We start from the raw sequence: 19,388 nt of genomic DNA, 5'->3' as shown, positions 1-19,388 counted from the left end.
TGTGCATGTTGTGGCTTCACAAATGCTTTGCTGCATACCTCGGTTGTAACGAGTGGTTTTTTCAGTCAAAGTTGCTCTTCTATCAGCTTGAATCAGTCGGCCCATTCTCCTCTGACCTCTAGCATCAACAAGGCATTTTCGCCCACAGGACTGCCGCATACTGGATGTTTTTCCCTTTGCACAACATTCTTTGTAAACCCTAGAAATGGTTGTGCGTGAAAATCCCAGTAACTGAGCAGATTGTGAAATACTCAGACCGGCCCGTCAGGCACCAACAACCATGCCACGCTCAAAATTGCTTAAATCACCTTTCTTTCCCATTCTGACATTCAGTTTGGAGTTCAGGAGATTGTCTTGACCAGGACCACACCCCTAAATGCATTGAAGCAACTGCCATGTGATTGGCTGATTAGATAATTGCATTAATGAGAAATTGAACAGGTGTTCCTAATAATCCTTTAGGTGAGTGTATATATATATGTGTATATATATATAATAATTTCTCTAGCGTATAAATGAACAAAAACATACTTTTTGAGAATTTTACAACTGAAATTCCGCTGTAACACACAGTTTGGTCACGTGTTTCCTGTGGAGCTCCACTTTACGCCCCTTAAAATCACGTATTTCCTGTGGAGGTGACGTATTTCCGGTGGAGCTCCACTCTACAGGCGTCTGCAGCTGGACACTCTTGCTCAAAGCAGCAAGGGCTAAGGGGGAGTGGTCGATTATGCCCTTCTTTAGCGAGTCAGCAACGATGGTGGCTCGCGCGATTCCACTACCACTAACAAATCCCACAATTCCTAGCGCACAGGAAATAGAACAGCGCGATAATTTAATAATTGGATTCTAACAGCACTGTGAAATACACATAGATATAAAGTCTATGTTACATGTTATAATTCATCGCTGCAGAAAAAAATTAGGAAAGCAGTTATTTGTAGCTGGTCAGTACAGATAGATTTTATCGTGATCCGATTACGAGAGATTTTGTGTACTTTTCAAACTAGAAACCACGCGAAGAAACATTAGTACGCAAACTCTATCAACATCACACCAGCAATAACAATTTATGTTTCATATTTGCCTGTTTTTTTCCTCTACAGATCTGATCTGGTATTTGGTACAGAAGTAATGCGTAATGTTTTATGCGTGTAAACTAAGTTAGCTATGGTAGAAATTGTACAATCGTCAATATGACACATGTACATACTTAAAATTGCTCAGTGCAATAAGACAACGTAGCCATCGTTTTCTCGCATTAGTTAAACTTTGTGCTTTTTTAAAATAACTGATATGTCATTAAAGAAAATACAATACAGCTTCTTGATGGATCCATTTGCCCAAATCACTACGTAATGCATTTCCTCTTTCTGGTAAAGAAGACTGCAAAAAGGCGCTGCGAGGGCAAGTCTGTCTCAAATCTTTCTTGTGATAATTTCCTTCAGTTTAAGTGCATAGGGAATATTGTGAGGGTGACTCGGCGGGAGTGTGACTCGAAATGAAGGCGGAGTGTCGAGGGTATAGTTTGGGATTGGGCCAAAGACATGGAACTCATAAGACAGAAGATGGACCGCACATTCTCCCTTAGGAGAAAGGAAATTGTGGAGGTGGAGCCATGGTCTTGGAAGTCCAGGAGAGATGGCCCGCTCTGTTTCTTGAAGAACAGGCAAGGATTTTTCACTAGGTTGATGTGAATGGGTTTTTCAGGTACAAAATAACTAAATGTCTAAATAAATAATTAAATATAAAAATCATTAAATGTTTTAATATTTTTGTTTTGTCTACTTTTGTTGTTCTACAGATTTGTGCAGAGTTCCACCATGTCACCACCAAGGACCTGTTGGGGACCTTTAGAGCTGCGTTAGACATGTACTCTTCTCAACTGCTTAAACTGTACCGGGCCAGGAAGGGAGCCTTTACTCAAGACATGGAAAACCTTCTGCAAAAGCTTGATGAACAGGTAAACTTATGTATTAATTATGTCATTTTAGCCCTACTGCCTGCATAGTTTAAAAGCCCTGTAGTTCAAAGGGAGGCAGGTTTTTTGTAGCAAGTGTTTTAATTGTAACCCACTCTGCACAATATACGTTGTTGTTGTACTTGCCAGCAGACATCCTGGTAAAAAAAAGTCTGCCAATTTCAGAAATGCTGTTATTGGTAACTAAAGGCCTATTGTTTTTTCTTTTTCGAGACATCTGACATTGTGCTGCATCAAAGAACATCTCTCGAAGGCCTACCCATATTTGTCCATGAGAATTCAACAAAGCTTTTCCTGACATGCCTGATGAGTACAATATGGGCCTTTTCCTCAATCATGCATACACATTAACTGCCATGCACATAGCATTTAGCTTCTTTATTCCCATGATCTTGTGTAGGAAATTTGCTTTAGAGCCTCAAGATAAACACTAGATCTGCAAATAAACTATTGGTAAAAAGGTAGGCTTCCCATCATTTAAAGTAAATGGTAGGACAGCATATGTTCTTTTTGCACTCTATTTTTCTTTGAGTGATTGTTGCCCATGCAGCTGGAAATTGGTCTGAATTTGGTAAATCTTTTTGTTTCAACAGGACAAGTCCAGTTGAGAGGGAGATCGAAGGTGTCAAGATGGGAGTCCTCACTGTTCTTGAAGATGACGATGCATCTACCGCACTGCCCACTGTCATCAACATTGCCACTGTGTTAGAAGAAGCCATGGTTCTCAATGATCTTGCAGACCTCCCCAATGCCTTTGCCTACCTTTTTGGTTTGCTCTATGCCTTGAACATGGAGTTCCCAAAAGAACATAAGTACACCTTTGAAGCTATTCAGCACATCTTCATGGAACTATACATCAGTTGCTCACAGCGTGTCAGGAGCTTGGAAACCAAGCTCTTACTCTGAGTTACAACTGCCTTGTGCTGACTTCCGTATTCAGTGACATTTAAGTACATTTTAGCAAATTAAGCTGCAGGAAATGAGTAGGAGGAACACTCTTATTTTGACATAGTCCACATTTACACATGCAGCAGTTTTAACATATGGGCCAGCCTTTGTATTTTTTATTTCATTTAAATGTTTTAATGTATATTTTTAGTTTTTGGCGGATGAAAGGACATGAGAGTTAATTGTTTTTGTTTGCTATGCTGGACATTGACACTGACTGGAATCTCAGTGGCATATGAATCACTCCCATTTGTTTCAGGTTCCTCTGGTGTATAAAATTGCACTGTTTTGCATGCAAAAACATTTGTGCCACTAGACTAGATAAACTAATGCAGTGTTTTTGTTTTACTGACCTGTTGGCAGTTTTACAAAACATAATTATAATGGTGTGTTCTTAAAAAGCATTTTGTGACTCCTCAGACAGAAGTACTGTTATGTTGGAAGAGGTTATAAAAAATGGTTCTAAAATACAGTATTAAGGTAGGACATTTTCCTTGGCCCATGGGCCATTTCACATAGTTAACACATGTTGAACCCATGTTTACATGGTTTAACCCACGTTTTAGTTTTAATGTGAGTACGGGTGGGAAGTATCATGTCTTTTTCATTTAAAGCAAAGTCATTATATAGACATGAGAAAGGCAATATATTTGATACCCTATCCATGTAACATAAATCAATTTTAGACATATTAACAGCTATGAATAGTTAATAAATATCCAGTTAGGCACACTGTAAAAAAAATCCGTAAAAATACAGAATAATTTACCGTGTTAATATGACAGAATTTTACGTATTATTGTTTTACAGGTGTTTTACCAGTATTTTCAGTTGCGCAGTGCATCCTGGGAGCAGGACCACCACGAAGCGCGAAAGTCGAAGGACGCAGGAGCCGTTTTTTATATGGTGGTCTTACACGCGGTCACACAAGTTTCACTCAGGTTCGGGGACTGAGGAAACCTTTCACATTTCTCTGGTAAAATTAAGATTTTTATTTAAGATTAAGTTTTTATTGAAATTGTTTCTGCCACGAGCAATACTTTTTTAGTTGTGAAGAGTTGTGCAGGTTGCATTAACTCGTGTCTGCCATTAACGTTACCAGAAAGGTAGTATTTAACGTTGGCGTTTATTATTCATATTCGCTTAATGACCGCGTTAGCCAGGTTTTTCCTTAATATTATTCACGGAGGAACGCTGCGTGCATCTGTGTAACTGTCCTCACTATTTTGCAAAGTGGGTCGTTTATGGCATATTGTTATAGTGATATTCTTGAGATGTAGCGATATATATATATATATATACTGTATATATATATATATATATATATATATATATATATATATATATTACATTCAGTATCTGTTCTGCGTCACCTGAGAGCTTTATACTTAAGGCATGGCATTTTTTTTTCTATTTGTCATTTATTTCCTCTAAGCCCCTCACATTCTTCTCTTTGTCCTGAAGCTTCTGAGTCTTTTTCCCCTTTTTATTTAACTTTTCTTGGGGAAAGATTAGATAAGACGGTCAGTTATGTTCACTTGTAATGTTTGTGACTTTAAATGCATCTCATTGACTGAATACCTGAAGCACTGCCGATCACACAGACATGTTAACAATGTTCATTTTAAATGTGGGTATAAAGATTGTGGAAAAAGATTTTTCTCATTTAACTCCTTTGCTGTTCATATGTCAAGAACACACAGAGAAACAAAGACCAGACAAACTTGGAATCAGAATGTGTCTGTACAGTTAAAGTGTTCATTGAATTTTTGTTGCAGAGAATATGCAGATGTTAAAGGGCTTGTGTCTCATTTGAGTGGCCACATACAAGAAGGTCTGGCTATAACTTGCCCCTTTGATGGATGTGCTAAGACCTTTAACCTAAAGACATCATTTTCATCTCATATTTCCAGATATCATAGGGGGTGGAATGTTATGCAGATTGCACCTGTTCATGTTTGCGAAGTTGCAGAACAGTCTTTTCCTGATGAGGGAGCACATATTGCAGGGAATGTACCTGAAGAAACTGATGTGATTGATGTAGAACAAAGTATGGATGTGGGGAGTGATAAAGTGCAAGCTAGCTACACAGAAAATCTAGCTCTGTTTTACTTGGGTTTGCAGGCAAAGTACTTGGTCCCAGCGTCCACTATTACAGAGATAGCAAATGAAATGAAAACTCTTCAGGATATTCAACAGGAGTATACAATGGCTGTACTCTCTCGAGAACTTGTACCATATGGTGTTCCAACAGAGACATTGACATGTCTTGGAAAGAGTACATACGAGCAGAGCCCTATGAACGAGGCATTGCATGCAAATGGTCCTTTATCTTCACACCATAGAAGGCTGCAGTATTACAAGACACACTTTAACTATGTTCAGCCTGTAGAAGTCACTCTTGGCTACAATGATAGTGGGCAGAAGAGGCACTATCATTACATTCCAATTCTGGAAAACCTCAGAGCAATGCTAAAAGAGACAAGTGCAGCTCAGCAGAGTGTAGCTCCTCTAATTGAAGATGGTATACTCCATGATTTCATGGATGGGTGTGTCATTAGATCTAATGCCATGTTTGCCTCCAATCCAGATTCTCTAAAGGTGATGCTTTTTCAAGATGCTTTTGAGGTGGCTAATCCTCTCGGATCTGCTAAGCAAAAGCACAAAGTTTTAGCTGTCTACTTCACTCTGGGAAATTTTCATCCTCACCAGCGATCAACTGTTGATCAGATGCAATTGGCACTGCTCTGTGCAGAGAAAGACTGTAAATATTTTGGAGTGGATAAAGTTTTCAGTGAGCTTGTGTCAGACTTATGTGACCTGGAGGTAAAGGGCATATCATTTGAGGATAAGATATATAAAGGTACTGTGGCATGCATAATGGGAGATAATCTGGGCTCCCACATGATTGGTGGCTTTACCGAAAATTTCACCTGTGCTGACTATTTCTGCAGATTCTGTCTAGTCACCAGGAATGTATTTCAGTTCAGCCCTTTCACGGTTGCCACTCAGAGAGATCCTGCTGGTTATAATGAGTCTGTGCAGTTTTTGGAGGATCACCCTGAAGTCACAATGCACCAGGGCATTAAAGACAACAGTGTTTTCAACAAACTGTCGAATTTCCATGTGTGTCAGCCTGGACTGCCACCATGTCTAGCACATGACCTGTTTGAGGGAGTTGTTGATTATGATTTAGCAATGTATCTGCAGTTTTTAATTAAAAGACAAAAGTGGTTCAGTTACAAGTTACTAAATGACAGACTCAAATCTTTTTCTGGTGAAAGCAATAACAAGCTAAATGCTGTTCCCTGTAATGGAACAAAGCTTGGAGGCCATGCAGCCCAAAACAGGTGGCTGTTGAAATTCTTGCCTATTTTAGTGCATGACAGAATTGTGGATGCTGACAATGCTGTGTGGCAGCTGGTACTTCTTCTCAGGGAGTTGGTTGAATTTGTCTGCGCACCTAGTCTTTCAGAGTCTCAGATTGCTTACATGAAGGTACTGATCGAAGAGTATGTGGAAATGAGGCAAGAGTTATTCCCACATGTAAATCTTAGACCAAAACATCACTATCTGCTTCACTATGCTGACTTGAGTTTGCAGTTTGGTCCACTCATACATACATGGACTATGCGCTTTGAGAGTAAGCATACTTATTTTAAAAGATGTATTAGGTCAAGCAAAAACTTCAGAAATGTGACTAAGTCACTTGCTGATAGACATCAGTTGTTTCAGGCATATCAGGCTCATGGCAGAATATTTGGGCCCCAGGTACAAGTTTCAGACTCCACTCGCTTTTATCCGGAGCTCTATGATGATGGCATAAGGGCAGCAGTTGCAGACTTTGGACTTACCTCATGTAACTCAGTCGTCACAGATAAGGTACACGTTAGAGGGACATCATATGCAAATGGAATGCTCGTTTTGCTGAGATATACTAAAGGGCAACTAGGGTTAGGGCAAATAGCGAGCATTTTTATCAAAAGTGAAACAACTGCCCTGCTTTTGGTGCGGGAAAAAACTGCCAACTGGGTGCCTGAGCTTGGAGTCTATGAAATTTCTAAAAATTGTTCAGATAAGCTCATTTGCAAAAATCTTGATGAGCTTATTGATTATGTTCCACTTTCCTTTTACCACAGAGGTGCAAGATTACTCATCCCACTTAAGCATATGCCACTATGGAGCATGTGAAAGAATTAGTTAAGAAAGCTCTGCCATTGCTCAGCAGTGATGTGATAGACTCGCTCATGGATAGACTCGAGATCATTGGAGTAAGTTGTGTAGATGACCTTAACTTTGTGAGGACTGAGGACGTTGATGGAATTCTGCCACCCATTCAATGTAGAAGACTAATTCAAGCTTTCACTGCTGGTAAGTTTTTCGTTTTTGAACCCTAATCCTTCTGCACTATATGGGCTGTATATCCTGTTTAACCATGGTCATTAACCTGCCCTAAATTCAACACATCAAAAGTAACATGTAGTTTCAATATCAATATTTTGCTTTCAATAACACTATTTCTTTTATTAATTTATTTTTATTTTTTTAATTAGTCTTTGTATATGTAAATTATTCACAGATTGGTTTGGGCATATGTAAACGATGGACTGGATTGTTATGACTTAAGTCCTACATCTTACTTTAACAGCGGATGTCATTCATTTTTGGTAATGTATGTTATCCAGAGTCTCAAGCCATACCTACTCCCACTGTGACACCTCTGCCACTGAATGTTCATCTCTCCCCAACATTACCTCCAACACCTGAGCCCACTGATAATTCATCATCCTGTGCAACATATGCTATACCATGGAACAAAATGCTCCCAAACCTCATGCTTGCCTTGAGTGAAAAGAAACGACCAAAGCCGAAAGAAAGAAGAGAGCTGGTTCGTATAGTTATTGATGATTTACTGGGTAAACAGCATGGAAGACCAGGAAGAGCAAAGCTTCGAGAGATTGCAAAGCAGATTGTACAGCAATATCCCTGCTCTTTCCAAGATAGAGATCTCAATGGAACAAATTTCATTGGATCAGGTTATGATAGTCTCTTTGTACAGCTGGAAAACAGAGTTGAAAATGTTCGAAGGCCATTAACCACCAGCTCAGCAAAGAGGCCAGCTGAGGATGAAGATGCATTGAGGAAAAAATCTACACATGCGGATCGCTACGGATGTGTGATGTGGCAGCCTGCTGTTGAAGGTACAGCAGAACTACAATCTAAACAAGATGAACTGAAAACAGCCTTCAAAACCAATGATCTTCCAGAGTCATCTATTCGAAAAATGATGGCTGAAACATACAGCATCCAGCGTGCAGCTATCAACCAAGGAAGCACAGTAGACACAATATTGATAGAGTGGCCCTTCCTTTTTGAAGCTGTTCACTTCTTTGATCACACATGTACCCTCCTTGGCTTTCCGGTGCAAACAAAGTTGGCAGAGGAATTGTCAAGAAAAGGAAAGAACATTAAAGACTTCCTTGAATCAAAAGGGGATCAAGTTGGTGAAGATCCACTACAGCTGATCTCTGGCATTGCAAAATTCTTCAAGGAAAATCCTGACTACCTTTTCTACCAAAATGAGGTAGGGTTAGACTTCTTACTGCCTTGTTTTACAGACATTCATCAAAACCTATTTATTTTTTATAATTGCTTGTACGTAATTAAACCCCAGATAATGACTAAGATACATCTTTATTTTTTCTTTTACAATATATTGTAATATAAAATGAAGTTGGATTATTTGCACATTAACATTTCTTCTATGATCTATGCTTTGGCAGCTACCCATGGTCCTTTCTTCACCTGCTTCTCACTTTCCCTGCTTTGTGAAATAGGGTTAGTTTAGGGATGCACTTGATTTGTTCAAAACATGAAATGAGTTGCCAAAGCAACTGGCAGTTGAAGCTATGGTTGGGTACTGAAACTCAATTCCAGTATGTAACCGGTGCCAATGTAAATGGTATGACAATGTGAATTTCTGTGTCTCTGAAATATAGCTGAGTTTCCATTACAGATTAGAATCAGTATATGTGCATAATCAGTTATTGTTGTATTACATCACAACTGATCTTTACAGAATATTCTAATTCTTAGTAATTATGAACCTACTGTACTTATATGGGAAACACTATAAACAGAAAATTCATAATGACATTCATAATATTTCTTTGACCCCCCCCCCACCCCCCAACAACAGGACTCAACTGCTGCTGGACTGTGCAACCCAAGCACTCCCTGCATTCTTATCATGGGTTTGTAGTCTGTTACTTTCTCTCCACAACTAACTTACGATATATTTGCTTTTTTTTTTTTTTAACAGAATGCACTGCAGACACCTGGACTTCTATAAATGGTTCAAATGTTTGCTTAAAAGTACAAATGAAAGAATATATTTTAAATTAAATTTTAAAAATTAGATTAAAAATATATCCAATATCAAAATAACTACACCTGCTACAGCTGGGAGTCTCCTCCGTCTTCTCCAACTGCATATTCCCCACTGTTTAGTTGATGCAAACAGTGCATTTTGGCAAAGTGAATTGAGTATACATAATTTAAACTATGTTTGGAGTGATTTTCTGAATTGGACAATGTCTGTCTTTGATTTGTCTTTATATTAAGGTGATGGGCGCTTCAAGATTGTAGTAGATAATGAAGTTGTCAACGATCACATCAGCTCCCCCATTGTCGCCTTGAGCTATGCCTTTTCTTTGTTTTATGTCTGTAACATAAAATATCCCAAACAAATGTCACTTACCCTGGAATTCATACAAAGGTAAGCAAAACACATTTTGAAATGTTGTTGATTGAGCATATTTTTGTCGCTGTTTATTGCATATATGACATTGTGGAATTCTGCTTTCCTCGAGATTAAATGTATTGTGTTGAAATGCATTGATAAAACAGGGCTACAGAGTGTGACCAATTTAGGCACATTTGCACCCAAAATCTGCATATGCAACAACATACAGTATATGTGTGCATTTAAATTGATTAGCTGGTCAAAATGAGTCCAATCACAAGGAGGAGGTGATTAGCTGCTGATTCTTTCTTCAGTTTAGTCAGGAAGCTGCATATCACTGAACAGCATGAAAAACACGGTTGTGAGTACTAGCCAATAGCTGACACGCTAAAGGTCTTAAAGGACCTCCCACTGATCTCAGCTCAATGACTATAGCGATGCCATGCTGAGTTGAACCATAGCGACCACATCTCAGACCCCCACCTACAAGTGTTGCAGTTCAGAATGATTTGCTAAACTAATAAACCTGATGACTGACGTCCACTAGGTCTTTTCGGCAGGTGTTTCGTTGGTGAATCACATCTATCAGTCGTTTAGTCTTGATAAGATGCTAAACAGTAACCCTGACTGATATTCAGAATGGCAGAGAGATGCACGGGAATGGTGGCAGTGGTAATTCCACTGAAATCAGCTGTTCTCTGAAGGAACAGTAAACAAATTAAAACACTCCCCATGTGAACAAATTGATCAACAAATTGAGCAGAACTGTAATCAAACCATGTTCTTTCCAATAGTAAAGTGTTGTTAAAATCTTATCTAGCTCTGATTTAAAGGAACCCAGAGTTTTAGCTTGCATTACACTAGCAGGAAGACTATTCCATACTCTAACTACATGCTGTGTAAAGAAGTGTTTTCTCAAATTCAGTTTAAAGTGATCTCCCGCTAATTTCCACCTACAGTATGGCCACGAGTTCTAGTATTTAAACTAATATTAAAGTAGCCATGTCTTAAGCTACACAGGAATGGGGCAGAGATGGACGGAGATCTAACACTACTACTGGGTTTGTGTTTCAGATGCTCATGTGGCACAGTAGTGGCATGAAACTCTGATTTAAAAATTCTGCATTAAAGTGTTGTTCTACGCTAGTTCAGAATGCAGCCATGAGACACTGGAAGTTATACTGTATGGCCCCAGCAGTTCCTGCACTGCGTTACAGTTATACATGAACACTGACGGAGATACTGTGGTGACTTATGGTGCTGTGGCCCTGAAAATGGATAATTTGTTTTTATAATACAACAATTTTTTTAGAACTAATATTGTTAATTGTATTGACTAATTATTGCAGCCCTAATTCCAATTGTCATGAAGTAGATGAGTACTTTTACATCTCATATTAGTCTGTATGCTACTACGTAGTTCAAGATCATTAATTTAATTGTGTTTAGTTATTTTTTTTTCTATTTTTTGCAGAGTTCTCATTGGAATAAATCCCGAACGAGGAACAAAGTCAGAAAAAAAGGGAACAAAGCAGCAGCACATTCCACCTAGACTGCTGAAATTCCTCTACGAACTGAATAATTTTGAAAGTCAGTGGAAAATTTGAGTTCAAAGCTAGTTAAATCGACTGGTTTAGTTTGTTGTTTTAATGCTTCTAGTGGTGCTTTGCATTGTCAACATGTTATGTGGCATTACTGTGGCATTTTTAATGTGCAATATGTTTACATGAGTTACAGATGTTTACTTGAAAAAAGTTTCCCTGAAGAAATAAACTTGTTACTTTGTATATATTGTGTTGGATTTATTTGATAATGTGGTTGTATTATGTGTTTATACATTCAAATGTGATTCATATATTGTTAATTTATTGTGTTTTAGCATTGTTTTAAGAGTGGAAGAGAATATGTATTCACCAGCAAATATACAGTAGGTTAATAGCTTTGCATTTCAACTTGACAATGGTGACTTATTTCATCATTAAAAACTTTGGCTTAAAGATTGACGTCTGTGAATGGTACAGATGATATACTGTAAATCTAGAGAATTTTCCGCTTTAGGATTAATGGAAGTGTCTGTGAATGGTACAGAAGATACACTGTTAATCTACAGAATTTTCCGCTTTATGATTAATGGAAGTGTCTGTAAATGGTACAGAAGATACACTGTTAATCTACAGAATTTTCCGCTTTAGGAGTTACGGAAGTGTCTGAATGGTACAGAAGACATACTGTAAATCTACAGAATTTTCCGCTTTAGGATTTACGGAAGTGTCTGAATGGTACAGAAGACATACTGTAAATCTACAGGATTTTCCGCTTTAGGATTTACGGAAATCTTCATAAAATCAACAGATAATGTACTGGTAATTTTCTGCCAGTACATTATCCGTTTTTTTACGGATTTTTTTTTTTACAGTGCACTGAATTCAGAATAACACAATGTGTCAGGTCTGCAGTGTGTATGTATATGCATAGGAGTGTTATATTTGTGGTGAGAAAAAAACAGAATACAGCAAAATTAATTACACTTTCATTTTCTCCATGTTACAAAAATATTATATTAATATGTGCATTTTTTTCCAATAAAAAATATGTTTACCTTACTGGATTCTTCTTTGTTCCTCTGCACAGTTACAGCATCTGCACCAAAATCACTGGTACCGTTTCCCACAGTCTGGTCCACTGGCAGAGTGTCATTGTAAGATGTGACGAACTTGAAGTCACTGGTGCGCGAGCCCGTTGTCAGGTACGTGTCATAATTATAAGAGCTGCGCAGAGTTCCCGCTCCCTCCATATCTGCGTAGTTGGGCGGCAAATACGCACTGGGAATGGCGACTGCGCCGTCAAACAGCATCCGAGGTTTCCTCCTGTGACACAACCTCACGGCTACAACGAGAATGATGAAGGTGAGGAAAAAGGTGGACACGGAGACAAGCGCGATGATCAAATATGTCGTCAACTTAGAACTGGGCTCCTCATAAGACGCATTTTTAACCTCGGGAAGGTCAGACAAGTTATCTGAAATGACTAAATATACTGTACAAGTCGCAGAAAGAGACGGATGTCCACTGTCCTTCACCAAAATAACAAGGTTCTGCTTCATACTGTCAGTACCAACAATGTCCCGCTGAGCCCTGATCTCTCCGCTATATTGTCCGATACTGAAAAGTCCCGGATCGGTGGATTTGACGATCTGATATGACAGCCACGCGTTCTGGCCAGAGTCAGCATCCACGGCGATCACCTTGGAAACCAGGGAGCCCGCTGGAGCAGCTCTGGGGACCATCTCAGTCATGATGGAGCTCCCTGCAGGAGCCGGGTATAATATCAGCGGGGAGTTATCATTCTGGTCTGTTATGTGGACGCTCACAGTCACGTTGCTGCTGAGCGGAGGCGAACCATTGTCTCTGGTCACAACGTGGGCTATGAAGCTTCTGAACTGCTCGTAATCAAATGATCTCACAGCATGGATCACCCCCGTGTCTCCGTTAATGGATAAAAAGGAGGACACCGGAACCCCATTAACCTCACTGGGTAACAGGGAATAGAAGACTGTGCCGTTCTGTCTCCAGTCCGGGTCACTCGCCGTAACAGAGCAAATAGAGGATCCGGGTTTGTTATTTTCAGTCACTTGAGCGCTGTAGGATTGCTTGTCAAACACAGGTGAGTTGTCATTAACGTCGGACACCGATAACTGAATTGTCTTCGATGAAGACAACGGTGGAGATCCCTCGTCGTTGGCAGTGATTGTTATATTGTAATCTGTCACTACCTCACGATCCAGCTCGCTGGTTGTTACCAATGAATAATAATTTTTAATTGACGGTACTAGTTTAAAGGGAACATTGTGTTGAATTGAGCAACGTATATTTTTATTTTCTCCAGAGTCTTTGTCTTGTACATTAATAATACCAGCTTCAGTACCAATTACCGCGTTTTCTGGTATGGGATTATAAAGAGATTTAATAAATATCTCTGGTTTATTATCGTTCACATCAGTGATTTCTATTATTACTTTAGTGTAGGAAACCAAACCTAAGCCATCTTTAGCTTGTATTCTCATTTCAAAGACTGACTCCTCCTCAAAGTCAATCTGCCCTTTCACTCTTATTTCTCCTGTCTTTTGCTCAAGAGAAAAAACATTTTTTACTTCATCCGAAACACGGCCGAAATCATACGTCACTTCTCCGTTCGGTCCCTCATCTGCATCCGTAGCACTAACTGTGACCACTAAAAAATCTAATGGTGAATTTTCAGGCAGACTGACTTTATACACAGCTTGGCTAAACACGGGTATATTATCGTTAGCATCCAGCACAGTGACGTGTATTACTGCTGTACCTGATCTCTGCGGAGTCCCACCGTCACTGGCGGTTAACAATAATGAAACCTCCTGCTGTATTTCCCGATCCAGCTCTTTGTCCAAAATCAACTCGGCGTATTTACCTCCGTCTGTATTAGTATTAACAGCCAATTTAAAATGATCATTCTTGTCCAAGAAATACCTTTGGACCGCATTCACGCCAGTGTCTAAATCGTGGGCTTCATCTAATGGAAATCTGGCACCTTTATCAGCTGACTCTCTTATCTCCAATTTAATCTGATCATTTGAAAATCTTGGTGAATTGTCGTTTATATCCTGAATTTGTATCACAATGCGATGCATTTCCAAAGGAGTCTCAAGTATCAGCTCGTATATTAAAGCACACGAGACTCTCGGTCCGCAGATCTGCTCTCTGTCTATTCTCTCCGCCACAATTAAGTCGCCCGTGTTCAGATTTATCTCACACGAGCGCCTGCTTGTCCTATCGGTATCCAAACGAGCTTTTCGATAGGATAAACTTTTAACATCAAGTCCAAGGTCCTTGGCTATATTCCCAATCACAGAACCACGTCTCATTTCCTCCTCTATAGAATAGCTCATGTCTCCCCGGCTGGTGTGTAGCGTAAATAGAATGAAAAAGCAGAAGCTGAAGGTGGTAGTTACCATAAATCCGTTTTGCCCCATCTTGTATTCCAATTGCGGTTTGTGTTACGATGAAAACAAATAAAATGCGTTCTATTCAGTGAGGAATGTTTAACTAGCTTTGTTATACAGTTATCTCTCCGTTTGAAATACACACGGGCGTCTGCTTAAATATAACTGTAGTGGGTGGGGAATTCAATATAAATCCAGTCTGTGGCCAACAGCGACACTAAGAGAGTTTTTTAGAAAACGCAGGATCAACAGCAATGGAAGTCAATGGCCTAAAACGTCTAGACAATATCTGCCTATTTTGGAAGTCATTCCCTTTTAATCTGCTATATGTATATTGTGATCAATGGCATAAAATCAGATTTTCCCTTCTAATTTGAGTTACCAGTTTGTTTTACGATTTACCATGCAGTTGTTGAACACAAATACTGTCCATCCATCCATCCATCCGTCCGTCCATCCATCCATCCGTCCGTCCATCGTTTTCGAGAATCCGGGATTGCTGTGAGTTTCCCAACATGTAGACTAACAATGGTGTGGAGGATCTATTGACTGAGGAATGACATTATGAACAAATTGATCTGATAATTCATTTGATGCAACCTGTTGTGTTCTAATTTCAAAAGTAATTCTGATTTCTTGTTTCCGACTGTAACCTGTTTGATCAATCAACGAGGTGTTAATGAGTGAGCCAACTAGTGATTGCAACAATGCAACTTGCCAGGGATGCCGTAAAGGGAGTGAAAGTTAGGATGACTCCAAAGACCCCTGACTGACAGGGGCCCTAAAAATATTCAAGCATAATTGGATTGTTCTGGGTTGAGGGTCTAAAATTAAACAATTTCATGGGGCCCAAAGTCTGTAGCAGTGCCCCTGCATCTTGTGACTGGTACAAATGATGCCTATGAGGACCTTTCAGACTTTTTGGCAAGAGAGAGTCTGTGGGTGTTTTAAATTGCCTGGAACATGATGGATTGCTGTTCTGGAGGGAGTTTCTTTGGTAGTTTGCAGAGTCAGTGCTCTGACACGCCAAGTGATGGAATGAGTCTGAATCAATAAAACTCTCTATGGGTCAGATGCTGAGCCTATCACTGCTCTTCTGTTTGCTCTTTGGTCGTTCTTCCACTTCCACCAATATTACAAGCAGCCAAGGTAATTTCACTTCAGACATTATGGGAGAGAACATCAGAGATGAACACCATTATATAGCCACTAAGAAACTGCGTGGTTGGAAACTGAAAAACATTTAGAGATAAATTAAAATAGGATTTGATGTTTGAAGAAAAACTCACAGATGTTCACAGACATGGAGTTACTTTCAGAACTATGACAAAAGGACAGCGACTTTCGAAGCACTGAATGACAACCAGTGATTACTCTGCCTTTCAAAACAGCCAATAATCATTGTCAAATTTCAAAGGAAATCGAGTAAATGCTGTCAGTAGACAATACGTGACAGAAACAAACAGGTCAAGGTCAAAAACACAACAACTCAACATGTAAGAAAGTACAATTTCCTCCTCATGACTTTTGGTGAGGCTGTCGATTTTTAATCAGACTGTAAGTTCAACCTACTGAGCAGCTGCCTGACGCGTCATGAAATGAACGCATTCTACGCCATGTAACGATGCATGTGATTTGCCGTATTTAGTTCTACACTAAATAGGCGACATTCAGAATAAGATATAAGATCTAAAAAATTGATCATTTATCGAAAAGAGATTAATTGTCAATGTTGACACACCACAACAACAATGGAAGGCTTCATCTGTATTTAACCCATATGTGACATATGCAGTGGACAGTTATTGCTTAGCACCCAAGGAGCAGTGCAGTGCTCTGGGTATCTCAGAGGTACCTTGCTAGCAGGGGATTCGAACCAGCAACCTTCCAATCACAAGCAAACTTCTCAAACCATTTGGCTCCAGCTACCCTGTCTATGTCATAATATTCATACAGTGGTTTCATTGTAAAGGAATTGGACTTTGCACAGAAGACCTTTATCAGGACAGTTAATAAGCAGAACCCTACAGCGTGAGAATAGTGCAGAAAAACAAGAAAAAGAGTTCAGAGCGAACGTTCCATTTGTTACACTGCTACAGAAATGCTGATATGACAACAACTTTTACCTCATTGCATTGTCGTCTCTCCATCCGCTCTGTTATATCCTCTCCACCTGGATCACCTGGACTCTTCCTCACAGTATGGTCCACTGGCAGAGTGTCATTGTAAGAGGTGACGAACTTAAAGTCACTGGTGCGCGAGCCCGTTGTCAGGTACGTGTCATAATTATAAGAGCTGCGCAGAGTTCCCGCTCCCTCCATATCTGCGTAGTTGGGCGGCAAATACGCACTGGGAATGGCGACTGCGCCGTCAAACAGCATCCGAGGTTTCCTCCTATGACACAACCTCACGGCCACAACGAGAATGATGAAGGTGAGGAAAAAGGTGGACACGGAGACAAGGGCGACGATCAAATATGTGGTTAATTTAGAACTGGACTCCTCATAAGACGCATTTTTAACCTCGGGAAGGTCAGACAAGTTATCTGAAATGACTAAATATACTGTACAAGTCGCAGAAAGAGACGGATGTCCGTTGTCCTTCACCAAAATAACAAGGTTCTGCTTCATGCTGTCAGTACCAACAATGTCCCGCTGAGCCCTGATCTCTCCGCTATATTGTCCGATACTGAAAAGTCCCGGATCGGTGGATTTTACGATCTGATATGACAGCCACGCGTTCTGGCCAGAGTCAGCATCCACGGCGATCACCTTGGAAACCAGGGAGCCCGCTGGAGCAGCTCTGGGGACCATCTCAGTCATGATGGAGCTCCCTGCAGGAGCCGGGTATAATATCAGTGGGGAGTTATCATTCTGGTCTGTTATGTGGACGCTCACAGTCACGTTGCTGCTGAGCGGAGGCGAACCATTGTCTCTAGCTACAACCTGGGCTTTGAAGCTTCTGAACTGCTCGTAATCAAATGATCTCACAGCATGGATCACCCCCGTGTCTCCGTTGATGGATAAAAACGAGGAAACCGGAACCCCATTAACCTCACTAGGTAACAGGGAATAGAAGACTGTGCCGTTCTGTCTCCAGTCCGGGTCTCTTGCCGTTACGGAGCAAATAGACGATCCGGGTTTGTTATTTTCAGTCACTTGAGCGCTGTAGGATTGCTTGTCAAACACAGGTGAGTTGTCATTAACGTCTGACACCGATAACTGAATTGTCTTCGATGAGGACAACGGTGGAGATCCCTCGTCGGTGGCAGTGATTGTTATATTGTAATCTGTCACTACCTCACGATCCAGCTCACTGGTTGTTACCAATGAATAATAATTTTTAATTGACGGTACTAGTTTAAATGGAACATTTTGCTGAATTGAGCAGCGGATATTTTTATTGTGGCCAGAGTCGTTATCTTGCACATTAATAATACCCACTTCTGTATTAGGAGGTATGTTTTCAGAGACAGGGTTTTTAAGAGATTTTAGAAATATTTCTGGGGCATTGTCATTCACATCAGTAATGGCAATTATTATTTTCGAATTTGATGCTGAACCAGATCCATCTTTGGCCTGGATTCGCAAATCATAATACGAATTGTCTTCAAAGTCTATTTGCCCTGTCACTTTAACTTGGCCAGTGTTTTTATCAACAGCAAACAATTTTAGAGCCTTCTCAGATAAGCTATTTATCTCATACGTCACTTCTCCATTCGCTCCTTCGTCTGCATCAGTAGCACTAACTGTGACCACTATAGTGCCTAGGGGCGAATTTTCAGGCAGGCTGACTTCATACACAGGCTGGTCAAACACCGGGATATTATCGTTAGCATCCAGCACAGTGACGTGTATGACTGCTGTACCTGATCTCTGCGGAGTCCCACCGTCAATGGCGGTTAACAATAGCGAAACATCCTGCTGTTGTTCACGATCCAGCTCTTTTTCCAACACCAAGTCAGCGTATTTTCCGCCATCAATATTTGTATTGATAGCCAAAATAAAATGATAATTTTTTTCCAAAGCATAACTCTGAACTGCGTTTTGTTGTATATCAAGATCAAGAGCTTGGTCTAAAAGGAAACGAGTACCTTTGATGGTCGACTCTCTTATTTCCAGTTCAATGCGATTATTAGGAAAACGTGGTGAATTGTCGTTTATGTCCTGAATTTGTACCTCGATACGATGCAGTTCCAGAGGATTCTCAAGAATCAGCTCGTATATTAAAACACATGAAATTTTCGGTCCACAAAGCTCCTCTCTGTCTATTCTCTCCTCCACAATCAAATCGCCGGTGTTTAGATTTATATCACAGTAGCGTCGTCTGTTTCTTTCAGCATCCAAACGAGGTTTTCGGGCGGATAGTCTTTTAACATCAAACCCAAGATCCTTGGCAATATTTCCAATCACGGAACCGCTTCTCATCTCTTCTTGTGTAAAATAGCTCATATCTCCACGGCTGCTATGTAACGTAAATATAATCAAAACCCAGCAGCTGATCCGCGCAGTTTCTACGAATCCTCTATATCCCATTTTCAGTGTGAACACCATAGTTCCTCTGTCACAATCCAATTGTTAATAGATTATGATAAAAAATAATGCAAAAAAGGTTATATTGCTGAAAACCGTCTTACTAGTTTCGTTATTCCAGTTGTCGCTCTGGTTTCGGGATACACACTGGACCCATCTGCTTAAATAGTAATGCAATGGGTGGGGAGTGTGATGTAAATAACC

General features: G+C 40.0%; 1 protein-coding gene and 1 long non-coding RNA gene across 21 annotated transcripts in view; one reads left to right on the top strand and one right to left on the bottom strand.

Annotated features, from left to right (window-relative positions):
- LOC111836071 (protocadherin gamma-A11-like) overlaps window positions 1–19,388 on the bottom strand; it is a 187,780-nt gene that overhangs the window by 139,794 nt on the left and 28,598 nt on the right. For 2 of the 15 annotated variants that reach the window (XM_072701934.1, XM_072701956.1), the window contains exon 1: window positions 16,779–19,324. The exons of 11 other annotated variants lie outside the window; for them this stretch is intronic. In XM_072701934.1, the coding sequence (XP_072558035.1) occupies window positions 16,779–19,205 (2,427 nt within the window). In that variant the 5' untranslated portion in view covers window positions 19,206–19,324. Of the gene's footprint in view, window positions 1–12,273; window positions 14,653–16,778; window positions 19,325–19,388 lie in introns of those variants that run through there. 2 more of the 15 variants (XM_072701974.1, XM_072701976.1) reach the window with 1 other exon arrangement.
- LOC140579636 (uncharacterized) lies at window positions 1,825–11,461 on the top strand. Of its 6 annotated transcripts, none has more exons than XR_011983586.1 (8): window positions 1,828–1,963; window positions 2,195–2,291; window positions 2,575–3,905; window positions 7,069–7,300; window positions 7,578–8,513; window positions 9,129–9,183; window positions 9,554–9,707; window positions 11,149–11,461. It is a non-coding gene; the product is annotated as an uncharacterized lncRNA (long non-coding RNA). The 6 variants fall into 6 exon arrangements; XR_011983585.1 differs by having other exon boundaries at window positions 1,829–1,963; window positions 2,575–3,409; window positions 3,740–3,905; window positions 7,069–8,513; XR_011983584.1 differs by having other exon boundaries at window positions 1,830–1,963; window positions 7,615–8,513.

Source organism: Paramormyrops kingsleyae, chromosome 18, assembly GCF_048594095.1.
Source record: "Paramormyrops kingsleyae isolate MSU_618 chromosome 18, PKINGS_0.4, whole genome shotgun sequence".
NCBI classification, from domain to species: Eukaryota; Metazoa; Chordata; class Actinopteri; order Osteoglossiformes; family Mormyridae; genus Paramormyrops; species Paramormyrops kingsleyae.
Note: the sequence above shows the minus strand (reverse complement) of the source record. Positions and strands in the feature narration are given on the sequence as shown.